We start from the raw sequence: 25,243 nt of genomic DNA, 5'->3' as shown, positions 1-25,243 counted from the left end.
GCATAACTTCAAAACCCTCCAGCTGCATTTCCAACTTCATTTGGAATAAGTCGAAACCACGAATGAGAAAGGTAGATCTAGAGAGACCTAAGCCCGCAGGCTGGCCTTCCCAATGTTTTACACTACTACTGGTCAGCAAATATATCTAAATGTGTTTATTGGGTTTCTACATTTGAAAACAAGGATGGTCCAATTTGGGCTATCATGGAGTTACAGTCAAGCCTTCCAACTTCTGCTGTCTGGCTCCTGTGCTCCCCACTGCCCATGAACCTTGGCGCCCATGTTTTGAATCCCATTGTCAAGAACTCCCTTAAAATCTGGTCCCAATTACGAAATCGCTTTCGCTTTAAACAGGCAAGTTGCTTCTCCCCATTAACATCTAATAATCTCTTCCCAGCATCGCAGATTGACACAGCATTCCAGTTCTGGCATAGGAATAGTCTGGCGTTTTTGTATGACCTATTTGTTGATAACACATTTGTCTCATTCAATACTCTGATGGTTGACCATAATATTACCACTTTTTTAGGTACCTGCAAACTCGCAGCTTTGCTAAAAAACATTTCCACTCAAACCCGCTAAGTGTCCAGTCGAGAGGTGCTTAGAGCTTAACCCGTATCTGAGGGGCACAATCTCCAGATAATATGACATAATACAGAACATTAATCTGCCTTCCTGGGCAAAAACAAAATCTGCATGGGAGCAAGACGTGGGTGGCGAGCTACCCAATGACATATAGGTATCCACACCTAATCATTTGCATAAGGCACGGGCTCATTCAGTTCAAAGTTTTGCACCATCTCTATTGCTCAAGTGACAGATAAGCAAAAATATATCAAATATTGACCCCAAGTGTTTGAGATGCCACCAGAATCCAGCGACTGTGGGACACATGTTTTGGTCATGCCAATCTTTGAGTGGCTTCTGGGACCCCATTTTTGAGGCATTCTCACATATTTATAATAGAACTATTAGCCCCAACCCGTTCACTGGCATTTTTGAAGTACTTCCCCTAGATCAGAATGTTACCACGCATCATTAACTTCTACCAATCCCAAAGAAAACAACAATCCATTTAAGCAATTCTACTCTGCTCTTTACTCGTCAGAGGCTCTTCCTGACACATCTCGTATGCATGCATTTCTAGACAATCTGGACAGCCCGTCTCAATTCAGATGAACAAACTAACATTGATGCCACAATAACTGTCTTATTTTTTACATTGGATAAAAGTAGAGACTCAGAGCTAGAAAATTGTATATCATACACTGTAGTTGAGGAACAATGGGAAAGTAATTCTGCTTTGAATGTTGATAAACTTGTAACCCCACTTTTGAGAAAATGTTCCTTGAATCTTTTGGTACACCTACTGGAGAGCTCTTCTTTGTCTACACCCATTCAGCATAGTTCACACCCTCTTAAGCCTTAGCCCCACCCATCTCTTTAAGGATTCACATGTGGGGCCATGTTATGAGGAGTTTCTCTGACTTCAAGTAATTCAGTATGCAAGAAGATACTTAAACACATACATGGAGCGTTGATTCGAAGTATTTAATATTGCGGTACCGGGTTCACATAGCAAACGGCATGTGGGTGGCCCATTGCTATCTGAACTCTGAACAAATGAAATCTCTTAGCTTATATACTTGTTTGCAAGCTAATTATATCCAACAGTTGCCAACCATTATTGAGTGTCACTCCTCCCCACAATAGGATCACCCTATATGGTATCGTGTTGCACCCTCCTGAGTGGCGCAGTGGTCTAAGGCACTGCATCGCAGTGCTAACTGTGCCACTAGAGATCCTGGTTCGAATCCAGGCTCTGTCGCAGCTGGCCGCGACCGGGAGACTCATGGGCGGCGCACAATTGGCCCAGCGTCGTCCAGGGTAGGGGAGGGAATGGCCGGCAGGGATGTAGCTCAGTTGATAGAGCATGGCGTTTGCAACGCCAGGGTTGTGGGTTCGATTCCCACGGGGGGCCAGTATAAAAAAAAAAATGTATTCACTAACTGTAAGTCGCTCTGGATAAGAGCGTCTGCTAAATGACTAAAATGTAAAATGTAAATGTAGTCAGTATATTCCATCACATATTCCTTCTAAGATTAGCACCAGTGGCCCCCCAGCTATCTTGGCCCGCATACCTTCTGGCACCCACCAGTGACAGAAATAAATACATGGAATGTCCTCATTCTCCAAATCTTTATGCAGCTCACAATATTTAAAACATTAACTAATCTTGTATAAAATACATAATATCAGGCCATGTGCTAAACAGAGTGGGTGGTTTAGTAAACAACCAAAGATTTCAAGACTGTGGTAAAAGTAGTAGCCTACAATAAGGAAAAACTCCAGGTAAAAATACACTATCTTGTCCTTGGCCTGTATACTAATCTGACTTTGGTGCAGGTCATGTTGTTCTCCACATTACCGGCTCTGGTAAACACACACTATATCAAATAAAATCCACGTTTATTTGTCACATGCACAGGATACACAAGGTGTAAATGGTACAGTGAAATGGTTACTTGCATAGTAGCTATATAAAAAACTGAGTGTCCAGGAAAAAATATTTTATAAATATCTGATAATTATTAGATCTTGCTTACCTGGCAAAGTGGAGTCTTTTGTTTAGACATGTAGCTAGCTAAATAATGAACCAGCATAATCCCAACTCATACTATTACCAATACAAATATTGTCATACCTATAGTATGAATCTGCAAGTAGCTACAGCTAACCAACTAGGTTCAATGTTAGCTAGCTAACATTAGGCTATAACTAGCAATGCAAATGGCTTTCTGATTCGAATAATATTACCACACAGATCATACATGTAACGTATGCTAGCTAGTGAGCCAGCAAGCTAACGTTCGCTAGCTAGCTAACAGTATGCTTTAACTTGCAATGAAAATGACTTTCTGACCAAATTAGAAACTTATAATATCTGAAAATGGATACATGGATGAACGCTTCACGGCAGACTGGAACCATTCAAAACTCTGTTTTGTTTGTAGCTACAGTACCACTCAAAAGTTTGGACACACCTACTCATTCCAGGGTTTTTCTGTATTTTTTCTATTTTCTACATTGTATAATAATAGTGAAGACATCAAAACTATGAAATAACACATATAGAATCACGTAGTAACCAAAAAAGTGTTAAACAAATCAAAATATATTTGATATTTGAGATTCATCAAAGTAGCCACCTTTTGCCTTGATGACAGCTTTGCACACTCTTGACATTCTCTCAACCAGCTTCATGAGGTAGTCTCCTGGAATGCATTTCAATTAACAGATGTGCCTTGTTAAAGTTCATTTGTGGAATTTGTTTCCTTCTTAATGCGTTTGAGCCAATCAGTTGTGTTGTGAAGAAGGTAGGGGTGGTATACAGAAGATAGCCCTATTTGGTAAAATACCAATTCCATATTATCGCAAGAACAGCTAAAATAAGCAAAGAGAAATGACAGTCCATCGACACTTTAAGACATGAAGGTCAGCCAAGACGGAAATTGTCAAGAACTTTGAAAGTTTCTTCAAGTGCAGTTGCAAAAACCATTAAGCGCTATGATTAAACTTACATTTTTACATTTTAGTCATTTAGCAGACGCTCTTATGCAGAGCGACTTACAGTTAGTGAGTGCACACATTTTTCATACTGGCCGCCCGTGGGACCGCCAAGGGAAAGGAAGACCCAGAGTTACCTTTGCTGCAGAGGATAGGTTCATTAGAGTTAACTGTACCTCAGATTGCTGCCCAAATAAATGCTCCACAGAGTTCAAGTAACAGATACATCTCAACATCAACTGTTCAGAGGAGACTGTGAATCAGGCCTTCATGGTCAAATTGCTGCAAAGAAACCACTACTAAAGGACACCAATAAGAAGAAGAGACTTGCTTAAACCAAGAAACACGAGCAATGGACATTTGACCGGTGGAAATGTGTCCTTTGGTCTGGAGTCCAAATTTGAGATTTTTTGTTCCAACCGCCGTGTCTTTGTGAGATGCAGAGTAGGTGAACAGATGATCTCCGCATGTGTGGTTCCCACCGTGAAGCATGGAGGAGGAGGTGTGATGGTGTGGGGGTGCTTTGCTGGTGACAATGTCGGTGATTTAGAATTCAAGGCACACTTAACCAGCATGGCTACCACAGCATTCTGCAGCGATACACCATCCCATCTGGTTTGTGCTTAGTGGGACTATAATATGTTTTTCAACAGGACAATGACCCAACACACCTCCAGGCTGTGTGAGGGCTATTTGACCAAGAAGGAGAGTGATGGAGTGCTGCATCAGATGACCTGGCCTCCACAATGCCCCGACCTCAACCCAATTAAGATGGTTTGGGATGAGTTGGACCGCAGAGTGAAGGAAAACCAGCCAACAAGTGCTCAGCATATGTGGGAACTCCTTCAAGTCGGTTGGAAAAGCATTCCTCATGAAGCTGGTTGAGAGAATGCCAAGAGCGTGCAAAGCTGTCATCAAGGAAAATGGTGGCTACTTTGAAGAATCTCAAATATAAAATATATTTTGATTTGTTTAACACTTTTTTGGTTACTACATGATTCCATATGTGTTATTTCATAGTTTTGATGTCTTCACTATTATTCTACAATGTAGAAAACAGTACAAATAATTAGTAGGTGTGTCCAAACTTTTGACTGGTACTGTACATCTTAATTGGGAAGCGTTGTGTCAAGTCACTCCGGTTCACATTGCAGAAAGTAGCCCATCACTTTTTCCAACTCATCTGTCGATAGCACCTGCTAAATTCAGGGCATCAATGTTGTTGACAAAAGTAGCAAAACTTTTGTAGTTCTCGATGGCTAACGTGGCTAATTGTCCGTAGAGCCCAAAGACAGGATTGTGTCAAGGCACGGATCTGGGGAAGGGTACCAAAAACATTCTGCAGCATTGAATGTAGCATTGAATGTTTCCAAGAACACAGTGGCCTCCATTATTCTTAAATGGTAGAAGTTTGGAACCACCAACACTCTTCATAGAACTGGCCGCCCGGTCAAACTGAGCAATCGGGGGAGACTGGCCTTTGTCAGGGAGGTGACCAAGAACCCGATGGTCAATCTGACAGAGCTCCAGACTTCTTCTGTAAAAATGAGATAACCTTCCAGAAGGACAACCATTTCTGCAGCACTCCACCAATCAGGCTTTTATGGTAGAGTGACCAGACGGAAGCCACTTATCAGTAAAAGGCACATTAAAGCCCACTTTGAGTTTGCCAAAAAGGCATCTAAAGGACTCTCAGACCATGAGAAACAAGATTCTCTGTTCTGATGAAACAAAGATTTAACTCTTTGGCCTGAATACCAAGCGTCATGTCTGGAGGAAACCTGGCACCATCCCTACGGTGAAGCATGGTGGTGGCAGCATCATGCTGTGGGGATGTTTTTCAGTGGCAGGGACTGGGAGACTAGTCAGGATCGAGGGAAAGATGAGCGGAGCATAGTACAGAGAGATCCTTGATGAAAACCTGCTCCAGAGCGCTCAGGACCTCAGACTGGGTCGAAGGTTCACCTTCCAACAGGACAACAACCCTAAGCACACAGCCAAGACAACGCAGGAGTGGCTTCGGGATAAGTCTCTGAATGTCCTTGAGTGGCCCAGCCAAAGCCAGGACTTGAACTCGATCTTACATCTCTGGAGAGACCTGAAAATAGCTGTGCAGCGACGCTCCCCCTCCAACCTGACAGAGCTTGAGAGCATCTGCAGAGAAGAATGGAAGAAACTCCCCAAATACAGGTGTGCCAAGCTTGTAGCATCTTACCGAAGAAGACTCCAGGCTGTAATCGCTCCCAAAGGTGCTTCAACAAACTACTGAGTAAAGGGTCTGAATACTTATGTAAACGTGATATTTCTGTCACTGGTCTTCCATTCCTGTGGCGGTCCTCATGAGAGCCAGTTTCATCATAGCGCTTGATGGTTTTTGCGACTGTTCAAAGTTCTTGAAATGTTCCTTATTGACTGACCTTCATGTCTTAAAGTAATGATGGACTGTCGTTTCTCTTTGCTTATTTGAGCTGTTCTTTACATAATATGGACTTGGTCTTTTACCAAATAGGGCTATCTTCTGTACCATGTCACAACACAACTGATTGGCTCCAATGCATTAAGAAGGAACTAAATTCCACAAATTAACTTTTAAGAAGGCACACCTGTTAATTGAAATTAATTCCAGGTTACTACCTCATAAAGCTGGTTGAGAAAATGCCAAAATTGTGCAACGCTGTCATCACGGCAAAGGGTGGCTATTTGAAGAATCTCAAATATCAAATATATTTTGATTTGTTTAACAGTTTTTTGGTTACTACATGATTCCATATGTGTTATTTCATAGTTTTGATGTCTTCACTATTATTCTACAATGTAGAAAATAGTACAAGTAAAGAAAAACCCTTGAATGAGTAGGTGTGTCCAAACTTTTGACTGGTGCTGTATATTTATTAGTTCCAAATTGGACAATCAACAATTACAGAAATACAACAACAAAAAAATCACACATACCCTCCCCCCTCCAACCCAAAGAGACAAAAACATAACAACCAAACATTCACAGAAAAATACAAAAATAAAATCCTCACATTTCCAATAATAAAAATCCAAAAAAAGTATAATATGCAGTTGCAGATAATGCAGATTACGCTTCGACTATGCCAATATTCACCTAAAAAATAGAGAATATACAGATTTACTATTTCAATGATTCTGCAATATCATCGGTTTGCAAAACTCACAAAACAGATCCCAAATATCATGAAAGTCTGGGGCTTTCTTTTTCACTATATAAGTAAATTTTTCAAGAGCCAGGCTTGACATTAATTATTTTAAGCAATGACCAAGTGAGGGGGAACTGACATACTTCCAGTGGAGAGCAATTGAATGTCTAGCTTGTAATAGATTTTCTTCTCTCTCCTACATAAAGAGATATTCTCTGGGTATTTAGGGATTGTTGGTATTGGGGTAGAGGTGATCTCAGAGATATAGCGCAGTACTGAGGTCAAAAACTTTTGTATCTCAACACATTCCCACAGGCAATGATACAAGGTGCCTAAATGCTTGTTACATTTAACACACAGGTCTGGGATATTAGGGTCAAATTTGTGGAGTTTAATAGGGGTGATATATGTTCTCATTATCTGATTGTATTGCAACAATCTCAGGCGGGTGTTTATTGTCTGTATCTGAGCTCTAGAGCATATCATACCCCAGTCCTCTGCTGAAATATCTTCCTTCATATTTTGTATCCACTGAAGTCTCTTACTATCAGAGTTGTCTTTATGAGTAGGTACCATTTTCCCACATAATAATGCTGTTTTAAATGTATGTTTTATTTTACCTTTATTTAACTAGGTAAGTCAGTTAAGAACAAATTCTTATTTGCAATGACGACCTACTTATGTGCGCCGCCCTACGGGATGTAATTTGACCTCTCCCATAAAACATAATTTATTAACAGAGAGTATTTCTAAAGTGGTCAAATGAGGTTGTAGTGCAGATTGTTTTAGATTGGAAAAAATAAAGCTTCTCAATTGTAAATATTAGAGAAAATGCTTTTGTAGTAAGTTAAATCTTCCCTTTAGTTCTTCAAACGACATGAGTCCTTATTCATTGTATAAGGCCATTACCTTAACAATGCCTTTTCTTGCCCATTCTTTAAACCCAAAGTCATTTTTACCAGGTGTGAAATTGTCATTGCCTCAAATTGGTGTAAAACTGGATAATACAGGGGATTCGTCCAGATATTGCTGTACTTCCGCCATATAGTTAGGGTGTTTTTAACAAAGGGATTAGTAGTATTCTTCCTTAGTTTCTTAAAAGGAGCAGAGTACAAATATCCATCCAAAGTTAAGCCTTTTGTGGACAGCATTTCAGTCTGCAGCCAGGGTAAGTATGGTTTCTTGGAGAACCAAAACATTGCAGCCTTAAGTTGTGCCCAGTAATACCACTGTAGGTTTGGAAGTTGCAAACCCCCTCTGTCATAGGGCAAATAAAGAAGAGAAAATCCAAGCCTTGGTTTTCTGTTGCTCCAGATAACATTTGAGAGTATCTTTCTGATCTTGCGTGAAAATAAAGGTGGCAGAGCCAGATGAATTGATTGAATAGATAAAGAAATGTGGGCAGAATACATTTTTACATTTTACATTTTAGTCATTTAGCAGACAATCTTATCCAGAGCGACTTACAGTTAGTTTTTCATCTTAATTATATTTAGTCTACCAATAATAGATATAGGCAATGATGTCCATCTGTTGATGGATTCTGTTACACTCGTTACCATGGGTTCATCATTTGTTGAATTGAAGGAGCTAATTTCTGGTGTGATTTTAATACCAAGAAATGTGACACCTTGTTCTGTATTCACAAATGGATGCTGTACAACTGGATTCAGTCTCTCTTGCTTGAAGAGGAAAAGGATAGAGTTTGGATTCTGATTGATTGATTGCTTTTGTGGACAGGTGTCTTTTATACAGGTAACAAGCTGAGATTAGGAGCACTCCCTTTAAGAGTATAAAAGACACCTGGGAGCCAGAAATCTTTCTGATTGAGAGGGGGTCAAATACTTATTTCCCTCATTCAAATGCAAATCAATTTATAATATTTTTGACATGTGTTTTTCTAGATTTTGTTGTTGTTATTCTGTCTCTCACTGTTCAAATAATCCTACCATTAAAATTATAAACTGATCATTTCTTTGTCAGTGGGCAAACATACAAAATCAGCAGGGGATCAAATACTTTTTTTCCTCACTGTAATTAAATTGGAGAGGGATGAGATAGAATTGTTTAGATATGTTAGGAATGAGAGGGTATCATCGGCATACAGGGCCACACGGTGTTCAAAATCTGATGTTTTAACTCCACTAATTGATGGGTGGGCCATTAGTGCAATGGCAAAGGGTTCTATAGCTAAAAGAAGGAGTCCTGGACTGGCCAGACATCCTTGTCTCGTGCCCCGCAAAAGCTTAAAAGGTTGTGAAATCAAGTTGTTAGTGGCAAATTCTGCAGTGGGGTCGGTATATAATATCTTAATCTATTTACAGAAGTAGTTCCCAAACCTAAATCTCTTAAGCACTTCAAATAAATAAGACCACTCAACTCAAATGCCTTCTCTGGATCAAGTGAGAGTATGGCAGTATCAGGGGACCCTTCACACATGTGCACTATGTTTAGTACTCTCCTCACATTGTGAAAACCTTGACGGTTTTTCACGAAGCCATTCAGGTCTTCATGTATTAGATATGGGAGCACTCTATCCAATCTCCTGGCTAAAGCTTTAACAATAATCTTTGAGTCGGAGTTCAGAAGATAAATCGGTCTGTATCTTTCACATTTTGTTGGGGATTTATCAGGCTTCAGAATAAGAGTGATTAAAGCACTCCCTAAACAACCTTGCTGAAAGGATTCTGCATACATATCCAAAAATTATAAATATCTATTGGGAGCCCATCTGGACCTGCCTCTTTACCTCCCTTCATATTGGAAATAGCATCAGATATTTCAACACCATCCAATTCCTTTTCCAGATCCAATCTTTTGTCTTCTGAAATAGAGGGAAAATCAAGACCATCCAAAAATGATTTTTGATTAGTTACATTCTCAGGAGATTGAGTTGTAAAGTGTGTTGTAGTAGGAAGCAAATGTTTGGTTTATTTCTACAGGATCCACTGATAATTGTCCTTGAAAATTATGAATAGCATTAATGGCTGAATTTAAGTTCTTAATGCGCCAGGCCAGCAATTTAACTGGTTTTTCACCTTGATCATAGAAGGACTGTTTCAGCCTCGTTAAGCTGTTTACAGCCTTTGAGGTGGAAAGTTCATCATACTGAGCTTTAAGAGCAAGTACTTCCTGAGTTATCCAAAAAACTTCCCTCTCCAATTCTCTGATTTTGCTGTCCATCTCTCTCATTTTCAGATTTAATTGATTTGATTTGAAACTGGTAAAACATATAATTTGCCCCCTAATATATGCTTTGAAAGCCTCCCATCTGGTACTCGCTGACGTTTGGTCAGTGTTCAATGTAAAATAAACATCTATATGCACTCCAACGTAATGTAAGAAGTCTGGGTCCTGTAACCATCTGGGATGCAAACGCCATCTAGAGGATCATTTTACTAGTTTTGTATCCCTATAGAATAATGACAAAGGGGAATGGTCACTCAGAACAATACTATCATATGCACTTCCTGCTACATTGGGAAGCAATGAGCAAGAAACTAAAAGTAGTCTATACGAGAATATGATTTAAATGTTGACGAGTAACATGAATACTCCATTTTACTCAGGTTCTGAGTACTCCAAGGTTCACATATATTTAAGTCCTTAATGAAATGCTGTAATTTCTTTCTACTCTGCGAGTGGGAAGTGTCTAAACGATCTAGAGGAGCGATCTAGATGAGGATCAAGAGTGCAATTAAAATCCCCTGCCATTAGGACTTAACCAGGAAAGGAGGCTATCAATAGAAATACATTCTCAAAGAATGTGGGATTATCATCATTAGGACCATAAACATTAAGCAGATTAATACAGTCATTCAAAAGAGTTCCCTGTATCAAAATGTATCTACCAGCTGTATCAGTTATAATATTATCCACTTGAAACGGAAACAGATTTGTGAATTAAAACCATAACACAACGACAATGAGAGGAGAAACAGGATGCTATTACTTGCCCTTGCCATCTCCTGCGTACTTTAAGTAGCTCATCCTTCAACAAGTGAGTTTCTTGTAGGAACACAATAGATGAATGAAGTTGTTTAAGCCTAGTTATAACCTGTATAAGCTTTGATAGTTTACAAACTCCACAGACATTCCACAAAGTAAATTTCAGTTTTACATTTGAAGTCATTTAACCAAAGATGTAAACATGGAATAAGCTAGTATCTCCTGCCTTCTCTCGGCCATTACTCCTCACGAACAAAACAAAAGGCATATCTTGCAAGATGTTATGTGAAATATCACGTAGTATTCTTTTGAAAAGTAGCAAAGAATAGCTCCACCTAAAACAGTAACGCTAGATAGTGAAGCCTGACTAACGTTAACGTTACAGTATGGACAGTCCAAAATAGTTGTAGATGATCCACAACATAGGGTCTGCTGCTAGTAACTACCAAGTAACAAAATGGCCAATACATATATTGTTAACGTATTATACCATGGTAAGTTTATAAACCAATAAAAAGCATGATCTGGCGCACACCCAGAGAAAATGATTTAGTGTAGAGGTGCTGACTAATGGTGAATAAACTGTAAGCTATAAAAACAAAGTGAGTCGCACACTCTATGTATAAACTCTCAGTAATTTATTGGGTAAACCACCAACGTTTCGGCATTCACTGTGCCTTCCTCAGGGTAATGTCATGAATGCTTGAACCAGGTTATGTAGACAAAACAGTGCAATTAGTGCAACCAATGACATTAGTGAGGGGTTTGTCATAATTATTAGGTTGATTAGAATGAATTGAGTGAAACTGTTAAAAGACAATTGTTCATAGAATATTGAATATATTAGGCTATTGTTATCATTATCATTAGCATAAGATTAGCATCAACATACATTATTGTTTTTAATTTAATTTCACATGTATATTTCATTGTTTCCAATTTCATTACATTTTTGTTACATGTAATCTTTTGGTTCAACCATAATGCATAATAAGCATCATCAACGGGGGAACATATTGGGTGTACGCGGATAATCATTACAAAAATTGAGGAGGAGGAATTTGTATACAAAACAAATGTGACTATGTGAATGAATGTCGCCGACAACTATCTTAAGGTGACTTCTATCACAAACTGAATTATGACCCTAGAATTCCAGCATAATATCACATCCACAGTGGAAAGCAGTTTGAAATCAGGACAAATCACCAAAAAAAGAATGAATTTCTATGTGTGACATTTCCTAAGATACCAACTTTTTATACAGTCACTTAATTACACAAACAAGTGTCTCCTCCCCATTGTAGCAGCAATTGACTCTGTGACATCCAACATTTCTAAGTTTGTGGACCACCACATTAAACCGATGGTTGAGAACCTCCCATCTTATGTCAGACACTAGTCACATGATCTCATTGATAGAGGGCTTAGGAAGGATACCAGAGGGCACCCTGCTGGCCACTTTTGATGTGGCGAGCTTGTATACTAACATCCCACACACTGGAGGATTGCAGGCTCTACAACACTTCCTTCAGCAGAGAGACCCTACCCTTGCTCCATCCAATGATTGCATCTTGCAACTCACTGAACTGGTATTATCCAATAACTACTTAATCTTTGAGTCAGACTTTTTCCTTCAAATCCGGGGTGTAGCCATGGGCTCCCCCTTTGCCCCCAACTATGTGAACCTGTATGGGGGATAATTTGAGGAAGCACTCATTTACAAAACAGAGACACACCCCCTACTTTCTAAAATCCTCCTATGGAAGAGATACATAGATGATGTCTTTGTGCTCTGGGAAGGAAGTCAACAGGAACTAAATGAATTCCAAACTCTGCTAAACGAGAGCTCCGAATATCTCAAATTCACCATGCAGACTGATGAGAGAAAAAAAAAAAACTACCTGGACTTATGGATCCTCAAAGAGAATGATACATTACATACAGACTTATACACAAAGCCCACAGACCGCAATTCCCTGCTACGTGTGGATAGTATGCATCCTCTTCCCCTCAAGAATGGTCTACCATATAGCCAGTTATGCAGGGTTAAACAAATCTGTGGCCACCAGTCATATTTTGACAGCAATGCTAAGAAAATGACAGATACATTCAAAATGAGAGGCTACAAGGACAAAACTCTTGATGCTGCAATGATGAAAATATCTCAAAAACCAAGAGAGGAATTGCTAAAAACTAAACCAAAGAAGAAAAACAATGCAACAGTCTTTTGCACAAAGTACACCAAGTGTTTGGAGAAAATTAAAGCAATCCTGAAAAAGCGCTGGCATATTCTGTAATCAGACAAAAAAATTGCTCACCTCTTCAAGGAACCCCCACTGGTGGTCTATAAGTGTGGTTGCAATATTGGGGATAGCTTAGTGAGATCTGACCTGCCCCCTGAGCCCACTCAGACACTCTTGACACCCATTCCAAATGGAAATTACAAATGTGGGTCATGCGCACAGTGCAATAGCACTACAAAAACACCCACATACAGTGGGGGAAAAAAGTATTTAGTCAGCCACCAATTGTGCAAGTTCTCCCACTTAAAAAGATGAGAGAGGCCTGTAATTTTCATCATAGGTACACGTCAAATATGACAGACAAAATGAGAAATAAAATTCCAGAAAATCACATAATAGGATTTTTTATGAATTTATTTGCAAATTATGGTGGAAAATAAGTATTTGGTCAATAACAAAAGTTTCTCAATACTTTGTTATATACCCTTTGTTGGCAATGACACAGGTCAAACGTTTTCTGTAAGTCTTCACAAGGTTTTCACACACTGTTGCTGGTATTTTGGCCCATTCCTCCATGCAGATCTCTTCTAGAGCAGTGATGTTTTGGGGCAGTCGCTGGGCAACACGGACTATCAACTCCCTCCAAAGATTTTCTATGGGGTTGAGATCTGGAGACTGGCTAGGCCACTCCAGGACCTTGAAATGCTTCTTACGAAGCCACTCCTTTGTTGCCCGGGCGGTGTGTTTGGGAACATTGTCATGCTGAAAGACCCAGCCACGTTTCATCTTCAATGCCCTTGCTGATGGAAGGAGGTTTTCACTCAAAATCTCACGATACATGGCCCCATTCATTCTTTCCTTTACACGGATCAGTCGTCCTGGTCCCTTTGCAGAAAAACAGCCCCAAAGCATGATGTTTCCACCCCCATGCTTCACAGTAGGTATGGTGCAACTCAGCATTCTTTGTCCTCCAAACACGACAAGTTGAGTTTTTACCAAAAAGTTATATTTTGGTTTCATCTGACCATATGGCATTCTCCCAATCCTCTTCTGGATCATCCAAATGCACTCTAGCAAACTCCAGACGGGCCTGGACATGTACTGGCTTAAGCAGGGGGACACGTCTCGCACTGCAGGATTTGAGTCCCTGGCGGCGTAGTGTGTTACTGATGGTAGGCTTTGTTACTTTGGTCCCAGCTCTCTGCAGGTCATTCACTAGGTCCCCCCGTGTGGTTCTGGGATTTTTGCTCACCGTTCTTGTGATCATTTTGACCCCACGGGGTGAGATCTTGCGTGGAGCCCCAGATCGAGGGAGATTATCAGTGGTCTTGTATGTCTTCCATTTCCTAATAATTGCTCCCACAGTTGATTTCTTCAAACCAAGCTGCTTACCTATCGCAGATTCAGTCTTCCCAGCCTGGTGCAAGTCTACAATTCTGTTTCTGGTGTCCATTGACAGCTCTTTGGTCTTGGCCATAGTGGAGTTTGGAGTGTGACTGTTTGAGGTTGTGGACAGGTGTCTTTTATACTGATAACAAGTTCAAACAGGTGCCATTAATACAGGTAATGAGTGGAGGACAGAGGAGCCTCTTAAAGAAGAAGTTACAGGTCTGTGAGAGCCAGAAATCTTGCTTGTTTGTAGGTGACCAAATACTTATTTTCCACCATCATTTGCAAATAAATTCATTAAAAATCCTACAATGTGATTTTCTGGATTTTTTTTCCTCAATTTGTCTGTCATAGTTGACTTGTACCTATGATGAAAATTACAGGCCTCTCTCATCTTTTTAAGTGGGAGAACTTGCACAATTGGTGGCTGACTAAATACTTTTTTTCCCCACTGTACAAGACAAAGGGAATAATCTATCTCATCACCTGTTCATGTGGGAAAGCCTACATACATATGACAAACGAAAAAACTATTAAAACAACGCATAGCTGAACACCGCAGTTCAATCAGGTGTAAGAGCACTGACTATCCAGTAGCAGCTCACTTTGTTGAAGCTAACCATCCCATCTCCTCCCTCAAATACACAGGCATTGAGCATGTTGCTCTACCAAAGAGAGGAGGTAACATCGAGACCCTACTACTACAGAGGGAGGCCTACCGGATATCTTATTTAAAAACATTGACCCCTAGTGGTCTGAATACTTTGAGCTCAGGCCCTTCTTATGAACAATTATTTTTTAGTATTATAAATGAATATATTCTTTCTACAGCTTATCAGCGTACACCCAATATGTTTCCCCTGTTGATGATGCTTATTATGCATTATGGTTGAACCAAAAGATTACATGTAACAAAAATGTAATGAAATTGGAAACAATTAAATATATGTGAAATTAAATTAAACAATAATGTATGTTGATGCTAATCTAATGCTAATGCTAATGCTAACAATAGCCTAATTTATGCAATGTGCTGTAAACTATTGTCTTTTAACAGTTTCACTCAAATCATTCTAATCAACCTAATAATTTTGACACACCCCTCACTATTGTCATTGGTTGCACTAATTGCACTGTTTTGTGTACATAACCTGGTTCAAGCATTCATGACATTACCCTGAAGAAGGCACAGTGATGCCCAATAAATTACTGGGAATTTATACAGACTCTCTTTGTTTTTATAGCTTAAAGTTTATAAACCAAAAAAAGTATCACAGATCAGAAATTAACAGGCTACATGAGAAAAAGAGATACCATTGAATATGTGCTATATCGTTACCCAAAGGCCATTTGCACATGATGTTGATGTCAGGCTTGCACGTGAGTGTCAATAATTTTACTCCAAGGATATGATCGAAACTTAAGTCTTCATTTAAAGTAGTCCCGATGCTTCTCAGTGGTGCAGAATGAATGAATAAGGTCCCGCTGTGTTAAGGCTAGCTCACTGGCTAAATAAGTGAGGTAACGTTAGCCATTTTGAGTCCGTTGACATGGAGCTAAACATTTTCGCTGGCATTTTACAGTGTTTTATGTAATCCAATGGAAGAGAATTATCAACATAACAAAAATAAACTTCAACATGACATCCAACGTACAATGGACAGCTATCTCACCTGTCATATAGGAGAAACTGAGCTAACTGATGAGCACATACAGGCTAAAAGTAATATAAGGAAACTTTGAGTGGGCTAGCTCACCTTATTATTCACTTAACTGTTATGCTAGCTACAGTACTACAGTAGCAGCTAATAAATTAGCTAATGTTAGTTAGCTTGCCAACAGTCACATATTCCAAGGTGGTTTAATTCTCCGTAGTCCAGAGTTGTGGTAAACTTCACAGCGGCAACATGACTAGGAAGAAGATTCACATTGTATGCCACAGTTGAACGCCTCGGCTTGAGAGGGAGACTCAAACTCATGTGACCGTCCTTTGTAAGTTAGACGAAGGCTATTCTATAGGCAATGTTGAGGGACGTGAGCAGGCGTTTGACCCCGTCGTAGCCTTTTTATTTTTCAATGCAGGTCCGTGGATAGGTCAGGGAAGAACATGATCTCTTGGTTACCGTACATCACCTTGCCCTTATCCCTGGCTTTCCACATCACTCGGACACTGTCTTGAAAGTTGAGAAACTTAATCATAAGGACTCGAGGAGAGGGGTGGTTTCTCCGGCCTGTAGGAGCCGGAAGCCGATGGGCTCTTTGAATGCGCACGGGGTCCAGAAAGTTGTCTGGCCCCAATGCCTCGGGAAGCCATCTCTCGAGAAATGCAACTGCGTCACCATTTTCCACTTTTTCGGGTAGATTAACCACTCTCAAATTAGACCTCCTGTGGTGGTTCTCAAGTGAGCTTAATTTTGAAGTAAGGTCCGCCACCTGTTTCTCCAACTTTTCAGTCGTTGTTTTGACAATGACGACAGTATCGTCCACCATGCTAATGCATTCCTCTGCTTCGTCCAAGCGCGTGGAGTTGGCTTGAAGGTCACGCTTAACCTCACTAATCCCTGTTAGGCCCTCATGGCAGATTGCTTCCAAAACCCCTTGGTTCTGGTTCTGGTTTAGGTCGTCGACATCGTTGGTTGTCATGTCGGACTCGTGGTGTGAGGAGCTTGAAGGGCTAACTGGGTTAGTAGAGCTGGCTGAATTAGCAGGGCTAACTGGCCTAGCCTGGACCACGTTGTCGATGCGATATGTTCTTCTTGTTTTAGGAGGACTATGTTTAAGTCGATTCATAATGGATGTAGATATGCCTGAAATTGTCCAAGAAAATTGCTGTTCGTGTTACGAGGATTTAAAATAAGAGATTAAAAGAAGTTTGGACGAAATTGGCAGGAGGGCACTAAAAACACTTCAACAACAACAATCACAACAAATCATCATCTGATTATCATCGTATTTTTTTTTTTGGGGTTGTTATAAATACAAGCTGTTACTGCATTCCAACACATATGCTTCCTGTTTCATAGTTGTAACAAAGGCACTCCACGATGAAAAATGTTGAACACTTGAATTTTTTGTTTTTACATATAGCCTACAGTAACATAAACTAATAAAAATGCTATTGTGTTATTTGAAATATTTTTTCTCGTATTTGAATGTTACCTAAAACCTTCAGAAACACAACCAAATGATTATTTTTGCCCTAGCATATATGAAATGTATTAATGACACTTTTAGAATGTTGCGGTCAGAATGAAGGGGGAAACGTTGAGGCCCAGCAGTTCTAGTGTTAACCGCCTTGGAGTGAAAATACTAAAATATATACACAACATGTAAAGTGTTGGTCCCATGTTTCATGAGCTGAAATAATAGATCCCAGAAATGTTCCATATGCACAAAAAGCTTATTTCACTCAAATGTTGTGCACAAATTTGTTTACATCCCTGTTGGTGAGCATTTCTCCTTTGCCAAGATAATCCATCCACCTGACAGGTGTGGCATATCAAGAAGGTGATTAAACAGAATGATCATTACACAGGTGCATCTTGTGCTGGGGACAATAAAATGCCACTCTAAAATGTGCAGTTTTGTCACACAACACAATGCCACAGATGTCTCAAGTTTTGAGGGAGCGTGCAATTGGCATGCTGACTGCAGGAATGTCCACCAGAGCTGTTGCCAGAGTATTGAATGTTAATTTGTCTATCATGAGTCGCCTCCAACTTTGTTTTAGAGAATTTGGCAGTGCGTCCAACCGGCATCACAACCGCAGACCACGTGTATGACGTTGTGTGGGCGAGCGGTTTGCTGAAAGTTGTGAACAGAGTTCCCCATGGTGGCGGTGGAGTTATGGTATGGGCAGGCATAAGCTATGGACAATGAACACAATTGCATTTTATTGATGGCAATTTATATGCACAGAGATCCTGAGGCCCATTGTCGTGCCATTCATCCGCCGACATCACCTCATGTTTCAGCATGATAATGCACGGCCCCATGTCGCAAGGATCTGTACACAATTCCTGGAAGCTGGAAATATCCCAGTTCTTCCATGGCCTGCATACTCACCAGACATGTCACCCATTGAGCATGTTTGGGATTCTCTGGATCGACATATACGACAACGTGTTCCAGTTCCCGCCAATATCTAGCAACTTCGCACAGCCATTGAAGAGGAGTGGGACAACATTCCACAGGCCACAATCAACAGCCTTATCAACTCTATGCAAAGGAGATGTGTCACACTGCATGAGGCAAGTGGTGGTCACACCAGATACAGAGTGGTTTTCTGATCCACGCCCCTACTTTCTTTTTAAACAGATGCATATCTGTATTCCCAGTCATGTGAAATCCATAGATTAGGGCCTAATTAATTTATTTCAATTGACTGATTTCCTTATTTCCTTATCCTTAAAATTGTTGCATGTTGCATTTACATATATGTTTTTGACTCTGCTGGTGATCTGTTCAAATTTTTGAAAACAGTTAATGCACTGAAGCGTGGAAATTAATCTCCCTCCCTGCCTAAGCAAGTTGTTTCAGGGTCTAGCATCTTTACTGAGAAAAATGTCATAATTTATGCTTTTAATCAACATTTTATCTCTGCAGGCCTTTTATTTGAAATAAATGTTGACCTAATTGACCCTGGTCAGTCACTTGAATGCTCTTCCCTCTCCCAGCCTCTAGTTGGCATGATGGAAGATCTGTCAACTTCTAGTGAATCTTTGGTTTCATTTCAGTGACTCTACTTGTGATGTGCTAGACGCCATGCTTAAGATTGACGTTAAAAAAAAATCCACTGGGGCTGATTTGCTTGATCCTTTCTTACTGCAGCTTTCTGCTCCCCTAATTGTGGAATCATTGACACATATTTTTTACCTGACAATTATTTTGGGTGCTATCCCTAGGGTCTGGAAGGCTGCCCATGTGCTCCCTCTCCACAAAGGTGGTGCCCCTCTGACATGAACTCTCTTGCCTAGCAATTTTAAAAAAATCTTGAATCAACACTCAGCTTAGATCTTTTCTAGCTTCAAAATGTATTCTACAGTGAGGGAAAAAAGTATTTGATCCCCTGCTGATTTTGTACGTTTGACCACTGACAAAGAAATGATCAGTCTATAATTTTAAGGGGAGTTTTATTTGAACAGTGAGAGACAGAATAACAACAACAAAAATCCAGAAGAATGCATGTAAAAAAAATTATAAATTGATTTGCATTTTAATGAGGGAAATAAGTATTTGACCCCCTCTCAATCAGAAAGATTTCTGGCTCCCAGGTGTCTTTTATACAGGTAATGAGCTGAGATTAGGAGCACACTCTTAAAGGGAGTGCTCCTAATCTCAGCTTGTTACCTGTATAAAAGACACCTGTCCACAGAAGCAATCAATCAATCAGATTCCAAACTCTCCACCATGGCCAAGACCAAAGAGCTCTCCAAGGATGTCAGGGACAAGATTGTAGACCTACACAAGGCTGGAATGGGCTACAAGACCATCGCCAAGCAGCTTGGTGAGAAGGTGACAACAGTTGGTGCGATTATTCGCAAATGGAAGAAACACAAAAGAACTGTCAATCTCCCTCGGCCTGGGGCTCCATGCAAGATCTCACCTTGTGGAGTTGCAATGATCATGAGAATGGTGAGGAATCAGCCCAGAACTACAGGGGAGGATCTTGTCAGTGATCTCAAGGCTGCTGGGACCATAGTCACCAAGAAAACAATTGGTAACACACTACGCCGTGAAGGACTGAAATCCTGCAGCACCCGCAAGGTCCCCCTGCTCAAGAAAGCACATATACAGGGCCTTCTGAAGTTTGCCAATGAACATCTGGATGATTCAGAGGAGAACTGGGTGAAAGTGTTGTGGTCTCAACTCGCCGTGTTTGGAGGAGGAGGAATGCTGCCTATGACCCCAAGAACACCATCCCCACCGTCAAACATGGAGGTGGAAACATTATGCTTTGGGGGTGTTTTTCTGCTAAGGGGACATGACAACTTCACCACATCAAAGGGACGATGGACGGGGCCATGTACCGTCAAACCTTGGGTGAGAACCTCCTTCCCTCAGCCAGGGCATTGAAAATGGGTCGTAGATGGGTATTCCAGCATGACAATGACCCAAAACACATGGCCAAGGCAACAAAGGAGTGGCTCAAGAATAGGCATATTAAGGTCCTGGAGTGGCCTAGCCAGTCTCCAGACCTTAATCCCATAGAAAATCTGTGGAGGGAGCTGAAGGTTTGAGTTGCCAAACGTCAGCCTCGAAACCTTAATGACTTGGAGAAGATCTGCAAAGAGGAGTGGGACAAAATCCCTCCTGAGGCCAACTACAAGAAACGTCTGACCTCTGTGATTGCCAACAAGGGTTTTGCCACCAAGTACTAAGTCATGTTTTGCAGAGGGGTCAAATACTTATTTCCCTCATTAAAATGCAAATCAATTTATAACATTTCTGACATGCGTTTTTCTGGATTTTTTTGTTGTTATTCTGTCACTCACTGTTCAAATAAACCTACCATTACAATTATAGACTGATCATGTCTTTGTCAGTGGGCAAATGTACAAAATCAGCAGGGGACCAAATTATTTTTTCCCTCACTGTAAGTGTCCACCAGTCGGGTTTCAGGCCAGGTCATACCATTATATCTGCTGCTTCTTTGGTGATAAATGACATTGTAAATTGTGTGAACCAAAAGCGTCCTTTTCATAGACCTGTCGAAGGCTTTCGACATTGTTGCCCATTTATTATTAATTTGTAGACTGTCTGAAATTGGCCTCGGTCAGGCAGCCTGCATTTGGTTTGAAAACTACCTGACAGACAGGACACAATGTGTTTCTTCTGATGGTGTTAAGTCAGGTTTCCTTGATACTACTAAGGGTGTCCCACAGTGGTACATTTTGGGCTCTGTACTTTTTACTGTCTATATAATATTGGTTTGTCTGTAGGAAATTGTAACCTCCACTTGTATGCGGATGATACTGTTGTGTATTCTGTTGCCCCTTCTTTTGACAAGGCTCTCTCTGACCTACAATATGCCTTTTTTGCTTTTCAGAAAGCCCCTTGTTGAACTGAAATTGGTACATAATGTTATTTTCCAAAAAGCTTAAAAATTTGTCTGATGATTTATGCATTTGTGCATTGGACTGTGCCCACATTGACTGTGTCCCCGCTTATGAATATCTGGGTATCTGGATTGATGAGAAGCTATCTTTCAGAAAGCATATTGATGTTAAGAAGTTAAGAATTAAAATGTGCTTCCCATTTAACAAATAAATCACTCAGTCAACATTCATACCGGTTATAGATTATGGTGATATCGTTTATATGAATACAGCTGCCACAGTATTGAAGCCATTGGATGCAGTTTATCATAACGTACTATGCTTTATTACGGCTGGCAGGTTCAGTACACATCATTGCTTTCTGTATCAGAAAGTAGACTGGCCCTCTTTGAAGTCTCGTAGATCGATGCATTGCACTCTTTTTGTTTATAAAGCCCTCTTTCATAAACTTCCGCCATACTTTGTTAACCTACAGACGTATGAGCTACCAGACCCGGCCTCAGGGATGGCTAACTCTGGAGATCCCTTCGATCTCCACTGACTTAGGTAAATCTGCTTTTAGTTTTTTTGCTCCTTACTTGTATAATAACCTCCAAAGCTCTCTAAAATTGGAAAGGTTGTTGACTCTAAGGCAATTCAGATGGCTGATTGAGGACCTTTTTACTGAAGAATGTGTTTGTTTTATATGATTGTGTTATGCTTTTCGTGTATGGATGTGTATAGTGATGTGTACAAAACATTATGAACACATGCTCTTTCCATGACATCGACTGACCAGGTAAATCCAAGTGAAAGCTATGATCCCTTATTGATGTAATTTGTTAAATCCACTTCAATCAGTGTAGATGAAGGGGAGGAGATAGGTTAGATAAGGATTTTTAAGAGGCTGAATGGGCAAGACAAAATATTTAAGTGTCTTTGAATGGGGTATGGTAGTTGGTGCCAGGTCGCACTGGTTTGTGTCAAGAACTGAAACGCTACTGGGCTTTTCATGATAAACAGTTTCCTGTGTGTATCAAGAATGGTCCACCCCTCAAAGGACATCCAGCCAACTTGACACAACTATGGGAAGCATTGGAGTCAACATGGGCCAGCATCCCTGTGGAACGCTTTTGACACATTGTAGAGTCCATGCCCCGATGAATTGAGGGGGGTTGCAACTCAATATTTGGAAGGTGTTTTGTGCACTTAATGTGTATGTTTGATACAGGTCTCATCTGTAAAAGAGACCTTGGTCTCAGCATGACTGATCTCATCTCCTGTTTACAGCGGATCGTCACATAGTATGTTACCTGAATGTTCTGTTCTTATAAAGTAATGATGTTAATGTGTCCTCTTTCCCAGCCCCACCATCAATAAGCACTGGGAGGCAGAGCTAGCAGCTCTAAAGGGGAACAATGCTAAGCTAACAGCTGCTCTGCTGGAGTCCACAGCTAATGTCAAACAGTGGAAACAACAACTGGCTGCCTACCAGGAGGAGGCCGAGAGACTACACAAACGGGTGAGGAGGCAGAAGACATGGGAGAGAGATGGGAATGGTGTGTGGAGCATGAATGGTATTTGTTCAGTTTATGTGTATATCTTATTTCTGATTTATTTTGTCTGCGTGTGTGTGCGTGCATGTGTGTTTAGGTAACGGAGCTAGAGTGCCAGAGCACCCAGACCCCTGTGATCAAATCCCAGAAGACGGAGCTAAACCATACCATTGAGGAACTGGAAAGCACTCTGAAGGATAAAGAAGAGGTACATGTGCATGACATAATTGGTGACACTTCCTATTTTATTTTATCTTTATTTTAGCAGGGAGTCCCATTGAGACCAAGGCTTATTTTCCAAGGGAGCTCTGCATGAACACAATTTATAACATTTACTACATTCAAATCAAATCAAATCTAATTGTATTTGCCAAATGCGCCGAATACAACAGGTGTAGACCTTACAGTGAAATGCTTACTACCAAGCCCTTAACCAACAATGCAGTTTTAAGAAAAAAAGTGTTAAGTAAAAAATAGGTGAGTAAAAAATAAAAAATAAAATGTATTAATGAGCAGCAGTAAAATAAAATAACAGGAGGGAGGCTATATACAGGGGTTACCGGTACAGAGTCAATGTGTGGGGGCACAGATTAGTTGAGGTAATTGAGGTAATATGTACATGTGGGTAGAGTTAAAGTGACTATACATAGATAATAAACAGAGAGTAGCAGCAGCGTAAAAGAGGGGGGTGGGGTGGGGGGAAAATGCAAATAGTCCGGGTAGCCATGATTAGCTGTTCAGGAGTCTTATGGCTTGGGGGTAGAAGCTGTTAAGAAGCCTTTTGGACCTATACTTGGCGCTCCGGTACCGCTTGCCTTGAGGTAGCAGAGAGAACAGTCCATGAGTAGGGTGGCTGGAGTCTTTGACAATTTTTAGGGCCTTCCTCCAACACCGCCTGGTATAGAGGTCCTGGATGGCAGGAAGCTTGGCCCCAGTGATATACTGGGCCGTACGCTCTACCCTCTGTAGTGCCTTGCGGTCGGAGGCTGAGCAGTTGCCATACCAGGCAGTGATGCAACCAGTCAGGATGCTCTCGATGGTGCAGCTGTAGAACTTCTTGAGGATCTGAGGACCCATGCCAAATCTTTTCAGTCTCTTGAGGGGGAATAGGCTTTGTTGTGCCCTCTTCATGATGGCCCTCTTGGTGTGTTTGGACCATGGTAGTTTGTTGGTGATGTGGACACCAAGGAACTCGAAGCTCTCAACCTGTTCCACTACAGCCCCGTCGATGAGAATGGTGGCGTGCTCAGCCCTCTTTTTTTTCTGTTGTCCACAATCATGTCCTTTGTCTTGATCAAGTTGAGGGAGATTTTGTTATCCTGGCACCACATGGCCAGGTCTCTGACCTCCTCCCTATAGGCTCTCATCGTTGTAAGTGATCAGGCCTACCACTGTTGTGTCGTCGGCAAACTTAATGATGGTGTTGGAGTCATGCCTGGCCATGCAGTCATGGGTGAACAGGGAGTACAAAAGGGGACAGGGCACGCACCCCTGAGGGGCCCCCGTGTTGAGGATCAGCGTGGCAGATGTGTTGTTACCGACCCTTACGACCTGGGAGCGGCCCGTCAGGAAATACTGGATCCAGTTGCAAAGGGAGGTGTTTAGTCCCAGGGTCCTTATCTTAGTGATGAGCTTTGAGGGCACTATGGTGTTGAACGCTGAGCTGTAGTCAATGAATAGCATTCTCACGTAGGTGTTCCTCTTGTCCAGGTGGGAAAGGGCAGTGTGGAGTGCAATAGAGATTGCATCATCTGTGGATCTGTTGGGGCGGTATGCAAATTGGAGTGGGTCTAGGGTTTCTGGGATAATGGTGTTGATGTGAGCCATGACCAGCCTTTCAAACCACTTCATGGCTACAGACGTGAGTGCTACGGGTCGGTAGTCATTTAGGCAGGTTATCTTAGTGTTCTTGGGCACAGGGACTATGTTGGTCTGCTTGAAACATGTTGGTAGTACAGACTCAGTCAGGGACATGTTGAAAATGTCAGTGAAGACACTTGCCAGTTGGTTAGCGCATGTTCGGAGTACGCGTCCTGGTAATCCGTCTGGCCCTGCGGCCTTGTGAATGTTGACCTGCTTAAAAGTCTTACTCACATCGGCTACAGAGAGCGTGATCACATAGTCATCTGGAACAGCTGATGCTCTCATGCATGCTTCAGTGTTGCTTGCCTCGAAGCACTTATTGATGAAGCCAGTGACTGATGTGGTGAACTCCTCAATGCCATCGGAAGAATCCCAGAACATATTCCAGTCTGTGCTAGCAAAACAGTCCTGTAGCTTAGCATCTGCATCATCTGACCACTTCCTTATTAACCGAGTCACTGGTGCTTCCTGTT

General features: G+C 41.1%; 1 protein-coding gene across 2 annotated transcripts in view; it reads left to right on the top strand.

Moving 5' to 3' along the window:
- The window catches only part of LOC121584564 (homer protein homolog 1), a 106,375-nt gene that overhangs the window by 64,455 nt on the left and 16,677 nt on the right, over positions 1–25,243 (top strand). For both annotated transcript variants that reach the window (XM_041900511.2, XM_041900510.1), the window contains 2 exons: positions 22,717–22,873; positions 23,005–23,115. In XM_041900511.2, the coding sequence (XP_041756445.1) occupies positions 22,717–22,873; positions 23,005–23,115 (268 nt within the window). The remainder of the gene's footprint in view (positions 1–22,716; positions 22,874–23,004; positions 23,116–25,243) is intronic.

The sequence above is a fragment of the Coregonus clupeaformis genome, chromosome 16 (assembly GCF_020615455.1).
Source record: "Coregonus clupeaformis isolate EN_2021a chromosome 16, ASM2061545v1, whole genome shotgun sequence".
In the NCBI taxonomy this organism is placed as follows: Eukaryota; Metazoa; Chordata; class Actinopteri; order Salmoniformes; family Salmonidae; genus Coregonus; species Coregonus clupeaformis.
Note: the sequence above shows the minus strand (reverse complement) of the source record. Positions and strands in the feature narration are given on the sequence as shown.